At 38.1% G+C, this 16,383-nt stretch overlaps 1 protein-coding gene across 3 annotated transcripts in view; it reads left to right on the top strand.

The window, feature by feature from the left end:
* DYM (dymeclin) overlaps positions 1–16,383 on the top strand; it is a 385,616-nt gene that overhangs the window by 293,405 nt on the left and 75,828 nt on the right. For all 3 annotated transcript variants that reach the window (XM_084627911.1, XM_084627912.1, XM_084627910.1), the window contains one exon: positions 1,704–1,806. In XM_084627911.1, coding sequence (XP_084484037.1) covers positions 1,704–1,806 — 103 coding nt within the window. The remainder of the gene's footprint in view (positions 1–1,703; positions 1,807–16,383) is intronic.

Below are 16,383 nucleotides of genomic sequence, written 5' to 3'. Positions count from 1 at the left end.
ACCCAACTTGTAAATCATCTATTAACCTTAATGAAAATAAATTTTGATTTAATTTTTTGCGGGGTGTGGTAGGGTAACGTTTTAAAATCTGAAAAATTAAAACAAATGGATATCCTGGTGAAGGGACCTACATGCATGAAGTGAAAGTAAGAAGCAGTCAACTGCCTGTGAATTATTTTTATGATAATGTAATAGATCAGGCTAAACGCACAAAACCCCATAATTCTTGGCCATTGTGTCACTTTGATGTTCTATTATGTACAGTGTTCAGCTTTGATCACCTCACCTAGAGAATGATTTACAGTAGCAGAGACCAACAAAGTCTTGAAGGGCAACAAAACAGTTTATGCATGATTTACATATGAAGCCAGATTCTTGAAGTTCTTTAGCCTGAAGAGAAAGATTAGGTGATGTACAAAATAGTGAAGGGTACAGTGAAGACACTCAACAAAGGAACACCAGTGGCACTAAAGAGCAGTCCCTTTAAAATACATAACTTCTAAAATAGTACTTTCATCTGTGTAGTTAACCTGAACCAGTAAATTCACTGCCGAGGAGCTCATACAAATTCAGACTGGAAATAAGGTGCCCCTTTTTTAACTGTAACTAACCATTGGTAATTTGGAATGGATTATAGTGGATTCTCCATCACTAGCACTTTTTAAATCAGGATTGGATGTTTTTCTAAAAGTTAGGCTCAAATGCAAATAGGAATTAATTCAGGGAAATTTTATGGCCTTTGTTATGCAAGTCAGATTAGATGATCACAGTGTTCCTTTCTGGGCTTGTCTATGAATCTGTACAGTTACGGACTGCATAATTTACATTTTTCTTCAGACTTAGTACATCTGTTTAGCATCTCATAGTACTATGTATGCCAGGTGGTGCATGTAAAATAATTTATTTGGGGAATACACAGTGCTTACCCCAATTAGTAAAGATTAAGCACAGGACTTTTAAACGATCCAAAGTGATTTCTGAGCATAAGGGAATGTCTTTAGTGAGACTTTTTATAAGGATGTAAGTCACTTAGATGATTTTGAAATTTCCACCCAAAGTATAAGAAGTTAAAAATAATAAAAAACAATGCAGACATACAAAGCCCCTCTAAATTCACAGAGGAATTACCTTTGTAATTCAGTTCCTCATCCTCTGAATTGCACCTGAAGTCTCTGCTGCTCCTTGAAAAGAAAACGTATAGTATGGGATTGCTGACTAAATTTGTAAAATACATATCTTTATTAACTTGGTTTTTTTTAATGTACTAGAACATTAACAAACTGAAACATAAAAAGTGGGGGGAAATGTACAATGTATCCAAGGTTGTGGAAAATAAGTATATTGCATTGAGATAGTGAGCTTGAAGACTTAATTGTTATGAATACACAGGAGCAGAATTTAAGTTGCACATACAATCTTAACTTTGTTATTCCCAAACTTTTGAATATTTAAGCATGAAAACTTAACATTCTTTCTCCATATTTTATAGTATGGAATTCAAAGTTCTTTTTCGCTTACCTAAGATGTAAAGCATATATTACCCATACAATTGATGTGCATTGTATTTTTCTTTAAATCTCCCAATTCAAGGAAATATTATGGAGAGTTTCTTCTAATTGAATAGTCTAGCTTACTGGAAGTAGAGGGTCGCTTGTGGATTCTTATTATAGTAAACATTTTCCGATTTTTGTGTTCTTTTTCAGTTTGTTTTCTTTGTTGTCTAAAAAACACAACAAAGTTTTGGAGCAAGCCACACAAACCTTGCGAGGTTCCCTCAGTTCAGATGACTCTCCACTTCCTGATTACGTGAGTATTGAGCTTAATGTTTTAGTGAACTTCTCAAAATAGAAACAGCAACATCCCTAAATCTGCAAAAGTTTATCAAAGTGTGTGACAATGAGGCAACCACCAACACCAAAATATAGGAACCTCTCAAAATGACATCATGTCTGAAACTGAGTAAGAAAATGAAAAATATACTTAAAAATGGCAAAACAAAACCACAGCTATTCAAAGCTGAGAAACCTTCCATAGCCTGTCAGCTTGCAGTTTTCAAGAGAGTTGCAATCAGATGTATTTGAGAGAGATAGTTAAAAGCATACTTTAAAAAAACAAACCTCTTCGGCATCTACCAATATTTTAAAAGGCCTAAAATATTATGCATATCTGCTATTGAAACAAACCCTAATTCGTCTGTGAAACAGCAGTGCCCAATATATGAATGAAGTTGTAGACCAAACTGGTGTTTTCTGAACATGCATGCACACATGCACTTCTAAGGATGGCTTCTCATCTGTTCTAAGCCAATATCTTCAGATGGGACAATAATTTGTAAATTGATAGCATGACTGTCAGAAAACTCCTTGTTTACTATACTGTTAATTTATACAACAAAGAAAGTTCCTCCCAGGTCTTCAATGGTATTATTTATATATTCTTTTCAAATGTCTCTGGTTTATATTGATTTACATTGTTACATTTTATTTTATAAAACTTGTGCAAAAATGTTTTTCCTCTTTTATAAATTGCTATGAGTTTGACCATGGAAATATAACCATATTTTACCTTGAGTTTTAGTAAGTGTTTCAGGAAACCAAACTCTGAGGGATTACAAACTGTACAACTCCATCTTCACATATTTCAAGCTTTTAAAAGCCTATGTACCTTCTAGAACATCTTTTATTATTATTATTTATTATTTGCATTATCATATAACCTAGGAGCTCCAGTCATGGAACAGAACCCAAGGGTAGGCACTGTACAAATAGAAAAAAAGATAGTCCCTGCCTACAGACCCTAAGTATAAGACAAGAGACAACTGATGAATACAGACAGACTAATAGGGGAGTACAAGAAAACAATATTGGTCAGCACGATAGGCTGTGGTCTCAACACACTAGCTAATAGCTATTGAAACTATTACTTTTTATCTAACAGGTTATATTTTGGGGGCTCAAAATGATTAATTTAACTAGCAACATCTCTTGGCTCGCATGTCCTGGCCAGAGTTGTTTATATGCAATACACAAACAATGCCATTTTGCTATTCAAAAGCAGAGGGCTGGCTAAGTTATTGAGTAAACAATCCTTGCCACCTGTGATGCCATATTTCAGAGTAACTTCTTACGACAACAGTGAGTTTATGCTCTCTGATTTGTCTGTTGTGCTTTTGAGAAGTAACACTCTAACCTTTAACATATCAACTAATTTGTAACTCAAAACTTGGTGTTAAACAAACAAAACAAAAAGTCACTTATTAGCATAAGGAAAGAACCATATCATGTGTTTTATTAAAAGAGAATATAACATAAGTCTAAAAGCTCTTTCAGTTGGGTAAGCATGAACAACCAGATGTCCTTTAGACTTTGCAAGAGTCTGAATGGGTTGGTGCTCTAACTTTATAAGTAAAAAGAAAAGGAGTGCTTGTGGCACCTTAGAGACTAACAAATTTATTTGAGCATAAGCTTTCGTGAGCTACAGCTCACTTCCGATGAAGTGAGCTGTAGCTCACGAAAGCTTATGCTCAAATAAATTTGTTAGTCTCTAAGGTGCCACAAGTCCTCCTTTTCTCCTTGGAATTCTGTCCATCCTCTCCCCTTCCCCCCCCCTCACCCCCACACCTCAGACAGGGGCAATGTGATGGTTATGTTTAGGGGCCTGGGGGATTATATCTAGTTTTTAAGATTAAAGATCGTTTTATCTTTAGAATTCACCCCCAAGTCTTATGAAATAGTTAATTTTAGGTAGAAATTGAAAAACTCAGTAAGGAACAAAATTTAAATTTAAAAATAATTTTTTATTCTAATAAATTGACATGATATTCAGTGCACATTTAGTCATGTTGGTTTGTTCAGTGTCCACATTAATTTTAACTGCAATTATATGCAACACAGGGATAGGGGGCTTATGGCAGCAGGTGCTTTACTTGCTGATTACTAGTATTTGGTCTTAGATGTTGAGTGGCAAGTTGAAGGCCTTTTGGAGCAGACTTCTGGAAGTGCGCAACACCCATAATTGGGGTCAGACTTCCAGAAGTTCTGAGCACTCAGAGGTTGCTGGCTGCTGAATTCTTCTGAAAATCTACCCCTTTATTTTCATACTAGCCAACTACCAGCACTAAGAATTTAAGCCACCAATCTTCTAGTTGGCTAGGTTATCCACAAACAGCCAAGATAAATTGGTAACTGGCCACATGGGGAAATTTCTGGAAATCAGTTGAGTTTAAAATTTGACATTTATATATGGGAGGTAGAAAAAAGTGGGTGTTTCCCAAAGCGAACCCTAGAAATACATCCTTGCACACATGAAGTGAGCTGTAGCTCACAAAAGCTTATGCTCTAATAAATTTGTTAGTCTCTAAGGTGCCACAAGTACTCCTTTTCTTTTTGCAGATACAGACTAATACAGCTGCTACTCTGAAACCTGTCAGTTAGGTGCTGGAGTTCTAAATGATCCCATCTTTGGGGATGTCACTTGAATGTCATTTCAAAGGCAATTAAAAGCTTGTCAGTGGCCGGAAGTACCCTCTAGCAATTAAACCTCTGGCTTATTCATATAGCATTTGGAAATCCCTCTGATGAAAGGTGCTGTACAAGTACAAAATATTATTTTTTCATCCCACAAGATCTATAGAGTAACTACACAGTTGTCAATACATACTTTTACTAAACATTTATTTCTTGGACACATTTTAAAGTCGGTCTCAAGAAATTCCTAGTGTTTTAGAGCACTCTGGTGCCATATGTTGAAGGTCATGTGACCAAATCATATGAAATGTGCAAGAAAGTTCCTTTGCAACGCATTTTTCATATGTGGGGCATATGACCCCATCTTTTTAAATACAAAAAATGCTCTCATAATCCATCCTCCAAAGCACAGTCCAGAATGTTACTTTTCTGCATTAGTTAAGGGCTAGAAATTGATCTACTTTTATAGTCAATAAGGAAAGTTTAAATAATATGAGCAAAGTAAGCCATGCAATTTGAGTCCAGTAGCAAAGCCTGATGGATTTGTAAGAACTGCTGATCAGAGCTGAATTTTTCCTGGCCAATTCCCAGTCTAGTGAATTATTTCTTACCTGCTGTGCAAAGCTAATGTTGTTTGGAAGCCCAGGATTCTACAAATGTTGCTGCATTTCCTCCTCCTTTGTTAATAATCTAAATAAAACTTCGTAATTGCTTGATGAGATGTTTCTCTCTTTCTATTCTTTTTCTTTCTCAGCTTGTGCTCTATAATGGCGGTAAATGAAGTCCACTATTTAGATTCTTCTTTGATTTATCCTTGATTTATATGGTAAATAGAAAGCAGCTGTCTATTTAAGCATCTAATTCTTGAAACCCTTAGGCCCCTCAAGCATCATCTGGAAATAATGTAGCTTGTAAAACAAAGCTAAGAAGAAAAAGCAATGTTTGTTTTATGTGGGATGAATGACTTCAGTTGGGGTCCTTCTAATTCGGCCATTATGAGGGTTATTAAAAAGCAGTATTACAAAAGTGGTTTCAACAAAAAGAATTTTTTGTAAATTCTATCTTGTTATTATTATTAGTCAAAGCTGAAAGTACTTATTAATAGACCTTCATTTCAGTTCCCCCAACTGAGAACCAAAGGATCTGTAATCTTGCTCTCTCATATATGGGTGGATGTTAAATGGTTCCCTTATTTCATTTAATTCCTTAAAACAATCAGTGTGTTAGAAGTCAAATCTACATATTTGTCTTGTATGTCTTGGGATCTGTAAAGTCTAGCTGAAGGAAGGTCTCTGAACAGAAATATTATTAGCTATCTTTTAAACAAGGTGAAACAACATAGAAAGCTACATGTTTTATTCGGGATTTAATGACGTTGCTGTTGATAAAAAATGACTGCATATAAGAACTAGACAAGCTTTATCTTCAGTATGTGTGATTTAATCTCAGTTTTGTTAAACTGCTGAAGCAAAGTTAATGCTCTGTAACATAAATTATTTCACCCTACCATGCCACCATATCTCCTGTCCTGTCCTTGTCCTTTAGGAATAAATTTCTGTGACGTTCTCTCAGCTGTGATCTCTTTAGGCAATCACTTGATCTGTTAGCTGAGATTGCCAACAGTAGTACCAGCTGAGGTGGTGGTTTTTGTGACCTGGACAAATGAGTTGTTAATCTGTCTACCAAACTGCCAATATATAAGAATTTCAGTCACTCAATCTGGACAATGTAAAAACTGTAACTAAGAGATCATAACGTTTTGGCACCATGTAAAGTCTTGTATGCTTACATAGGTACAACCCATAGGCACAGCTGCACCTAACAAAAGTTTGGTTTTAGAGCTATATTAAGGTAAACAGACTTTACTTGTGATATTCTCAGCATCTAAAGAAGAACTGCATCACAGTGGGCAATAAGCATTTCTTACGAAGGTGAGCTGCCTATCATTAAATGAATAGATTGATTAATGAGAAATAGAACTAAGAAGACAGTCTTCTGCGCTACAGTCTGGTAACTTTAGTAGTGTTTTAGAGGTGAAACTAAACCAGTTAGCCATCCAGCTACTATGATACAATTAATAATGTCTAGACCAGTGGTGGGCAACCTGCGGCCCGCCAGGATAATCCGCTGGTGGCCATGAGACAGTTTGTTTACATTGACCATCCGCAGCTCCCAGTGGCTGAGGTTCGCCGTTCCCGGCCAATGAGAGCTGCAGGACGCGGTGGCCAGCACATCCCTGCGGCCCATGCTGCTTCCTGCAGCTCCCATTGTCCGGGAACGGCGAACTGCAGCCACTGGGAGCTGCGGACGGTCAATGTAAGCAAACTGCCTCATGGCCCGCTAGAGGATTACTCTGACAGGCCACAGGTTGCCCACCACTGGTCTAGACAATAGACTGTCGACATACTGTCTAGCAGTAATTACACATAGTGACTGTGTATTGCATTAGAGTTCCTTAATTGTATCCTTTGTTATGCTAGCAGTAGAAGTTGAGTCATTTTTTGCTGAACGAGAAAAGGCTTCTCATCATCAAATATAAAAAAGAAAGTAATCTTTCTGGCATAGTGTTTACTCGAGTCATATTTAAAATCTATTGTTTAGCCCTGTTCTTCCCATTGAAGCTCTGTCGGCGTCTTTCCAGAATTATTTTCCTATGTAACTTCTTCCATTTTTACTTGTCAAGGTCCCGACATAATTTAAGCTTTTCAGGGTTTGATTTACCAAAATCAAAATGATAGTATTTAGTTCCATCATATTAATGAATGAATGGCATTGTTAGTATTCACTTACTCCTAAATGTTTGTCTTTGAATTTTAGACCTTTTTATGGCTGCACTTAATATGGTTTTCTAGTGTAATTATGAAATAAAATGATTATGCCATGCGGGTACTCATAGCAGTGCCGCTGATTTGAAGGTATATATTGTCCCCAAATGTGAGTATTCACTTACTCCTAAATGTTTGTCTTTGAATTTTAGACCTTTTTATGGCTGCACTTAATATGGTTTTCTAGTGTAATTATGAAATAAAATGATTATGCCATGCAGGTACTCATAGCAGTGCCGCTGATTTGAAGGTATATATTGTCCCCAAATGTGAAATAGTTATGGGTGAGGACAAAGTCACAAAGTTCAGCCACCAGGTTTGCCGTGACATTATCAGGGATAGTGTTCCTGACAGCTTGTAGTCCATCTTTGTGTGGAATGTTGGTGTAGAGGGCTTCTACATCCATAGTGGCCAGGATGGTGTTTTCAGGAAGATCACCGATGGATTGTAGTTTCCTCAGGAAGTCGGTGGTGTCTCGAAGATAGCTAGGAGTGCTGGTAGCGTAGGGCCTGAGGAGGGAGTCTGCGTGGCCAGACAATCCTGCTGTCAGGGTGCCAATGCCTGAGATGATGGGGCGCCCAGGATTTCCAGGTTTATAGATCTTGGGTAGCAGATAGAATACTCCAGGTCGGGGTTCCAGGGGTGTGTCTGTGCAGATTTGTTCTTGTGCTTTGTCAGGGATTTTCTTGAGCAAATGCTGTAGTTTCTTTTGGTAACCCTCAGTGGGATCAGAGGGTAATGGCTTGTAGAAAGTGGTGTTGGAGAGCTGCCAAGCAGCCTCTTGTTCATATTCCAACCTATTCATGATGACAACAGCACCTCCTTTGTCAGCCTTTTTGATTATGATGTCAGAGTTGTTTCTGAGGCTGTGGATGGCATTGTAATCTGCACGGCTGAGGTTATGGGGTAAGTGATGCTGCTTTTCCACAATTTCAGCTCATGCACGTCGGCGGAAGCACTCTATGTAGAAGTCCAGTCTGCTGTTTCGACCTTCAGGAGGAGCCCACCTAGAATCCTTCTTTTTGTAGTGTTGGTAGGGAGGTCTCTGTGGATTAGTATGTTGTTCAGAGGTGTTTTGGAAATATTTCTTGAGTCAGAGATGTCGAAAATAGGATTCTAGGTCACTACAGAACTGTATCATGTTCGTGGGGGTGGAGGGGCAGAAGGAGAGGCCCCGAGATGGGACAGATTCTTCTGCTGGGCTAAGAATTCACCTGCACATCTACCAATGTGATATATGCCATCATGTGCCAGCAATGCCCCTCTTCCATATACATTGGGCAAACTGGATAGTCTCTACGTAAAAGAATAAATGGACACGTTGCAGTGGGGGAGGTTTAGATTGGATATTAGGAAATACTTTTTCACTAAGAGGGTGGTGAAACACTGGAATGCGTTACCTAGGGAGGTGGTAGAATCTCCTTCCTTAGAGGTTTTTAAGGTCAGGCTTGACAAAGCCCTGGCTGGGATGATTTAACTGGGAATTGGTCCTGCTTTGAGCAGGGGGTTGGACTAGATGACCTTCTGGGGTCCCTTCCAACCCTGATATTCTATGATTCTATGATTCTATGACACAAATCAGATGTCAAGAATTATAACATTCATAAACCAGTCGGAGAACACTTCAATCTCTCTGGTCACTCGATTTCTGATCTAAAAGTGACTATTCTTCAACAAAAAAACTTCAAAAACAGACTCCAACGAGAGATTGATGAATTGGAATTAATTTGCAAATTGGATGCAATTAACCTAGGCTTGAATAGAGACTGGGAGTGGTTGAGTCATTATACAAAGTAAAACTATTTCCCCTTGTTTATTCTCTTCCCCAGCCCCCACCCCCACCCCCGTTCCTCAGACGTTCTTGTTAACTCCTGGAAATGTGCTGGAAATGGCCCATCTTGATTATCACTTCAAAAGGTTTTCTCTCCCCCCATCCCACTCTCCTGCTGGTAATAGCTCATCTTAAGTGATCACTCTCCTTACAATGTGTATGGTTAACATCCATTTTTGCATGATCTGTGTGTATATAAATCTCCTCACTGTGTTTTCCACTTTATGCATCCGATGAAGTGAGCTGTAGCTCACGAAAGCTTATGCTCAGATAAATTGGTTAGTCTCTAAGGTGCTACAAGTCCTCCTTTTCTTTTTGCGAATACAGACTAACACAGCTGCTACTCTGAAGCCAGAGATTATATAGACAAACAATAGCAAAGTGGGAACTATAATGACAAAACAATACAGAAGTGAGGATTTCACATCCCAGCTATTGATAAGTGAGTTCTTGCCAGACAGGATGCTATCAAACTAAGTTTTGTTTTACATCTTCTAGGCACTTTCCTTTCTCTGGAGGTAATAGGCACTAACTATCAGGAGAGGATTGTATTCCTAACAGCCCAATAGCACCTTCTTTCAATGTGACTAGTTTGGAATGTGAGGATGTGACCGGTCGCTTCCCAGCTTATGGCTGCCTCTGTTGCTTAGCCAAAGGCCTTAGCCTAAAAACAGGGCCTCAGACTGTCACAGTAAGAGAAGGCCCTTACACCAGCAGACAGTGATTTTGGTTCTTTTATATCTCTATAACTAGCCAAGTGATAAGAATACACCTAAATTCTTAAAGTATAGGCCTTTACAGACAGGCCTGAATATCTATATCCGAACAAGGAGGATCAGAATATCATACAAGATTTGGATGACCTTTAAAACTGGAATAATAGAAATGGGATGAAATTTAATAATGCAAAGTGCAAGGTTATACACTTAGAGACTAACCATAAGAATTTTTGCTGTAAACTGGGGACATATAAATTGGAAGTGACAAAGGAGAGGAAAGACTTGGGTGTATTGGGCGATCACAGGATGACTATGAGCCATTGATATGATGCGGCCATGAAAAAAGGGTAATGCAGTCCTAGGATGCATCAGGCAAGGTATTTACATTAGAGATAAGGAAGTGTTAGTACCATTATGCAAGGCACTGGTGAGACCTCATCTGGAATACTGTGCAATTCTGGTCTCCCATGTTTTAGAAAGATGAATTCAAACTGGAACAGGTGCAGAGCAGATCATCTAGGATGATCAGAAGAGTGGAAAACCTACCTTACAAGAGGAGACTTAAGGAGTTTGGCTTGTTTAGCCTAACCAAATGAAGACTGAGGGGGAATATGATTGCTCTCTATAAATACATTAGCGAGATAAACACAAGGGAGGGAGAGGAGTTATTTAAGTTAAGGGCCAATGTTGGCACAAGAACAAATGGATATAAACTGGCCATCAACAAGTTAAGGCTTGAAATGACATGAAGGTTTCTAACCATCAGAGGAGTGAAATTCTGGAACAGCTTTTCAAGGGGACATAAATTCTAACTGTTTTCAGGACTGAGTTTGATAAATTTATGGAGGGGATGGTATGATGAGATTGCCTACAATGGCATGTGGCCCTGTTGCAACTGCTAGTAACAAATATCTCCATCAGCCAGATATGGGACAATAGATGGGGAGGACTCTGAGGTACTACTGTGAATTCTTTCCCTGGTGTCTGGCTGGTGGGTCTCATTGACATGCTCAGGGTCTAACTGATGGTTGTATTATGGGGTAGGAAAATAATTTTTCCCCAGGTCAATTTGGTAGAGACCCTGGTGGGTTTTGCCTTCCTCTGCAGCATGGACAAAGGTCATTTGCTGATTTGAAGTAAATGGTAGATTTTCTATAACTTGAAGTCTTTAAATCATGATTTGAGGACTTCAGTAACTCAGCCAGTCTATTACAGGAGTGGGTGGGTGAGGTTCTGTGACCTGCGATGTGCAGGAGGTCAAACTAGAGGATCGCGATTGTCCCTTCTGGCCTTAAAGTCTATAAGTTCCTCTTTATCGGTTAAGACGAGGTTTAATTATAGAATTCTCCTTCAACACTTCTTGTCTTAGGAAATTGTCATCTATTATAATTAGAAATTCGAAGGATGTTATTGTACTGGCTGCATGAAACCTCCAGCATATGTCACTCAAATTGAAGTTGTCCATTATCATGCAGGTATAGATAGGTGCATAAGGAGCTGTTCATTCTGTTTCCACGTGTGATTTGGTGATCTGTAGCAGACACCAACTAGTACCCCGACTTCTGCTTTATCTGTTAGGACATTGATGCAGAAGCATTCAGGATCATTTTCTTGTGAGTTATCAGTAACTCTGAAACAGGTAATTTCATTTTTGACATAGAGTGCCACTTCCCCTCCCCTTTTGCCCACTCAATCCTTCCTAAGTAGGTAACATATAACCATTGATCTTAACATTCCAATCATGCAAATTATACTAGCAGGCTTCAATAACACCAACTAGATAGAATTTCTGCTCATAAATGAGCAATTCCAATTCTTCTTGTTTGTTACCCAGGCTCCTCTCATTTTGGTGTATAAGCAATTCAGGTATTTCTTCTCTTCATGTCCTTTGGTTCCTTGATTAATGTTGTTCTCTGCATTTTGGTTGTGTACTGAGTGCTTGTATCTTCCCTCTTCTTACCCTCTCTTTAGCTATCAGTTTAATCCCCTTCTGACTATTCTGGTTGCTGTCTGATTCTTGACAACCCTACACTGTTGGCTTATAAATGGAATTGCCATTTAATATCAGATTCTTTTTAGGGTGCTCTTCCTTCCACTGTGAGTGCTGAGCTGCAGGCTATAAATATATTTTCTAAGTATTAGTCATCCTCTCCCCCAGATGAATTATGTTTTAGCATGAGAGAAAATTACTCCTACCTAATCCCACAATTTTTATATAATTAAAAGGTAGCAATTTTTGGGCAGACTTGAATAACTGTCTAACTTAAGAGCCAGAATGAGCTCCTTTATTAAGTAAGTGCCAAATTCTGCAGTTCCTTCTGAATTCTTACTCAGCACCTCCCCTTGAATCCATTTGGAGTCTTTACTAAGTAAAGACTGCATGATTTACCCCTAAACAAAAGGAACAAATTAACCTAAAATTATGTGACAAAATGCTGGTTTGGTTCAAACTGTTTAAACTTCTGATTATTTGTACAGAAGACTGTAGTATGTTTTGTTTGGGGATTTTTTGTTTGTTTTTTGCAATTGCTCTTCACATTGTTTTTTGTTTAGTAACAAGTTTGTAGCTGAAGGATTTTTGGACAATTTTAAGTTCAAGAAAATGCTTTTGATGTATAACACCAGGAATTTCATGAAAGTCTAATGTGTCATATCATCTATGTTTCATATACTAGATATATCTTATGTTACCTAGAAATTGAGTTATTTTAGCATCTACATTTGCTTTAAGGATATTCTGTGTAGTAGAAATGTTTCATGATCTTCTGGTCAAAAGAGCTGCATCCTTTGGACATATGAAGCATGAAAATAAACTTCAAGAAATGGCGAGAGCAATTAGCAATAGCAATTAGATTTGCATCTCAAAAATTTCTCTCCACAGACTACATATATAACATTAATACACATTGAAGTATAAAGATGCAACAACTCTACAATTATTTGAAGAGACTTAAATACTGAATTTGTATTTGTTATTTTCCGTTGAAATGTGGTGGTTATTGTTCCTCAGATTTCATTGTCATAATTCTGGAGAAAAAAGGTTTAGAAGATTTTTATTTTTATTTACACTCAGAAGAAATATATTGGGGAAGCAATTCATGTGAACATAATTAAAGGTGAAAGTGATTAGTTAGCTAAATGAATTGTGGAATAATTGCTTTAGAAACTACAGAGTGCTCTCATATTGGACCCCCAAAAAACCCCATTAAAAGGTACATTTTTGTGCACGGCTTTCCACATCAATATTATAGTTGCCTGGGTTTAAAAAAATGGATTTAGAACACTGATGCAGTCCAGTGTTTAAAAAACCCAAGATGATTCTTTTTAAACTCTTGATAGCAGATACCACCATTGTGGGGGAAGAGAGTCTTCATAGGCCTTCTCTTTGTAAACACAATTTACTGCTGGCTTGCAAGTGAAGGGGGGTTCCAAAGAGGATGGAGCTAGGCTGTTCTCGATGGCAGATGACAGAACAAGAAGCAGTGGTCTCAAGTTGCAGTGCGAGAGGTCTAGGTTGGATATTCGGAATCACTATTTCATTAGGAGGGTGGTGAAGCACTGGAATGGATTACCTAGGGAGGTGGTAGAATCTCCATCCTTAGAGGTTTTTAAGGCCCAGTTTGACAAAGCCTTGGCTGGGATGATTTAGTTGGTGTTGGTCCTGCTTTGAGCAGGGCATTGGACTTGATGACCTCCTGAGGTCTCTTCCAACCCTAATATTCTATGATTCTATGAAGGTGCTGACCTATGTTAATAAGCTTCTGACTTGATTAATTTGTGTTAGTAAAGAATTTTGAATTCCTTAGATACAAATGCTATATAAGTATTCATGTTCACATTCCCCAACAAGCTTGTTCCTCATTTTTACTTGTTGATTGGCCTTTGAAAAGTTTCCCCGCTGCCATCCAAGAGTGGATTTATAGTAATAGACCTATAGATGAAAGCATCAGTGTAGGAGAGTCTGAATGCAACAGCCAGTAATACAGTATATGCTGTTGGTTGAGAATGTTTTAATTGTCTGTGGTGTGACCTATTCCTCTGTCTGAATGGGTTGCTCAGGACATTTTCTAAAAGGTTGATTATTCTTTGTGGAGTTGAGCTTTATCAAGGATCCATGGGGAGTGAGAAATTCCGTATTCAGTAGTTCTCCAAAATAAGTCTAAGTGTTTACAGGAGCAGTTCCTAATTCTTCCAACGTTTCTGGAAAGAGTGAGATTATTTTTGTAGCATCTGTATATTGCATCAGTTTAGTAAAACGGAGTGTTAACAGTCATAAAGCAGAGTTTGGAACAAAGAAAATAACCTTTAGAAAGCCCAAAGTATGTTTCCTTATTTTACAGATGTCTAAATATTTCTCTTTATAAACATACAAAGATGGGGGGAGGGGAAGTAGGTGACAGAGACACTGAAAGGAATATATATTAGGTTTTTCAAGCTTTTGTTAAAATAAATTCTTTAAAATTTGAAATATTCTGTTATCTTTTCTATCTGAGATACTGGTGAAATTTCATAGCACAAAAGACCTGGCCCTTTTATTTCTAATTACTCTTAGCTTTCCTTTAATCCCTGTTTTATGACATAACCAATGCCCCTAACCAATAGGGCCTTTGAACTCTTCTAGTTGGATGACTGGCATTTTTAAACAATATCTGTATGCATTGGAAAGAAGTTATACTGTTGTGTAAGGAGAATAAAACAAGTTCTCTGGCGTTTCCTTCACTATCGAGTTGTATTATGGGCAGTGATTTGGCTGGAAGTTGTGTGCAATGGAGAGACCTCTCTCTAGAAAAAGTGGCAAGAAATAGAAAATAAAAAAGAGCTGCAAGTAAATGAAAGTTAGTAACATAGAGACAGAAAATATTCTGTAGTAGACTGGGTGCTTAGGACATGGATAAAAGAGTATATAAAGCCTTTCTCCTCTGGGTTGCTTGTTCAACTCCAGCCCAGGTTGGAAGTGACCAGAAGTTACAATCTGATGACCATTTGATGGTCAACCTGAAAATATTAGGTCTGAAACCAAATATGCCCACATCACAAAAACCACCAGCACCACAACTGGCACTAATTGGCAAAACTCTGTCTCTAGGGCATTTACACTATTTAAACCATACAAGGGATCTGATTGCCTTGTTAGCTGCGTAAGCAGAGATGCCAAAGATTCATTGGGACATGGAAGCTGAACTAACCACTCACTCTTAAAGCTGGTCTGTCCATTTGAAGATTTCAGTGCTCAGGTACAAGAATGGTGGGCATGATATAAATATTTGTAGGGCTAGAGAGATGTATTGGTTGGGTAAATTATAGTTCTTTTTCCAATAGGGCCCAGCAGGGCTATGCACTGTACAAACAGCACAGTAAGAGACATAAGAAAAGTGTGCACTCCTCTCTGTGAAGGAAGTTTTGGTCTCATGTCTTCCAGCAGCAATCAATTTATCAAAATTTGGGAGAGCAGGGGGTAGAAACTTAACCCAACATGTAGATATTTTGCTGGAATTATTCAGCTGTTCTTTTATATTTTTTCTGGCCTCTTTTAAAGAAAAAATTATCGCCATTCCTTAAACTCTGTCAGTTGGTAGGCCTGCAAATATATTCACCTTGATAGTAACCTGATATCTAGGTTTTTTGAGTGATGTGGGTGGAGGATTTTGTGTGTGAAAATATTTTTTAAACTCTGAGGTTCACAGTCAGTTGGATGGATGTCCTCAAAAATAAAATGAAAGTAAGAATACTTGTAAACTCATTGGTTCTAAGGGTTTTTTTAATGGTACCCATCACTGTAGTATCTAAGTACTATCATCACAGTGAGTGCACATGCACTGGTTTGTTTGCTTTTGACTGGTAGTCAAATAGTTGTTTTCACATAACTTTATAAAATCTCAATCCAAGCAGTAATCTGTTTAAAAAAAATGTAAAGGTTTCATTTGAGGCTACAGGAAACATAGTCCATCACTGCACATTCTTGTCCCCTGGAACAACATTGCACGCTGTCCCATTGAGAGCTGTTAGTAGTGCTTCTCACATGAACGTCTGTTGTTAGTAGGGTTTGCAGCATTACGTGTGAACTATAGTTAATGTGTAAATGCTTGACTTGCTTGAAGTGTGAATGGCCAAGGAAGCAGGTATTAGAGGACTATGGCCAAGGTTTGAGACGGAGGAAGGGAAGTGTACTTAAGGGATCAGGCAAAATGGAAAAGATTGAAAGAATGAAGGAGTGGGAGAAGAAAGAGGAAGGAAGAGGAAAATGGAGAAGATAGGCAGAAATACAGGAAGACAAAACATCCCACCAAAGCCAGGTACTCTTGTCAGTTACATACAAGCCCTGCTGCCTCACGTGGAAAGCCAAGTAATTTATTGGAAAGTGGCTCATCCAACAGAGGATTAAGTCACTTGACCCAAGGGACAATATGAAGAAACAGAAAATGGGACATTTAAAAAAATGGTGGACCTTGTCTTCCTTTGACAAACCGCCGAAAAGAACCCTACCAATATACTCATGTAAGAATTTACAGAGAGGACCATTTTTAGGAGAAGCTAATCTTCAT

Source organism: Lepidochelys olivacea, assembly GCF_965140295.1.
Source record: "Lepidochelys olivacea isolate rLepOli2 genome assembly, chromosome: 5".
Taxonomy (NCBI): domain Eukaryota; kingdom Metazoa; phylum Chordata; order Testudines; family Cheloniidae; genus Lepidochelys; species Lepidochelys olivacea.
This window is presented reverse-complemented; position numbering and strand designations above follow the sequence as displayed.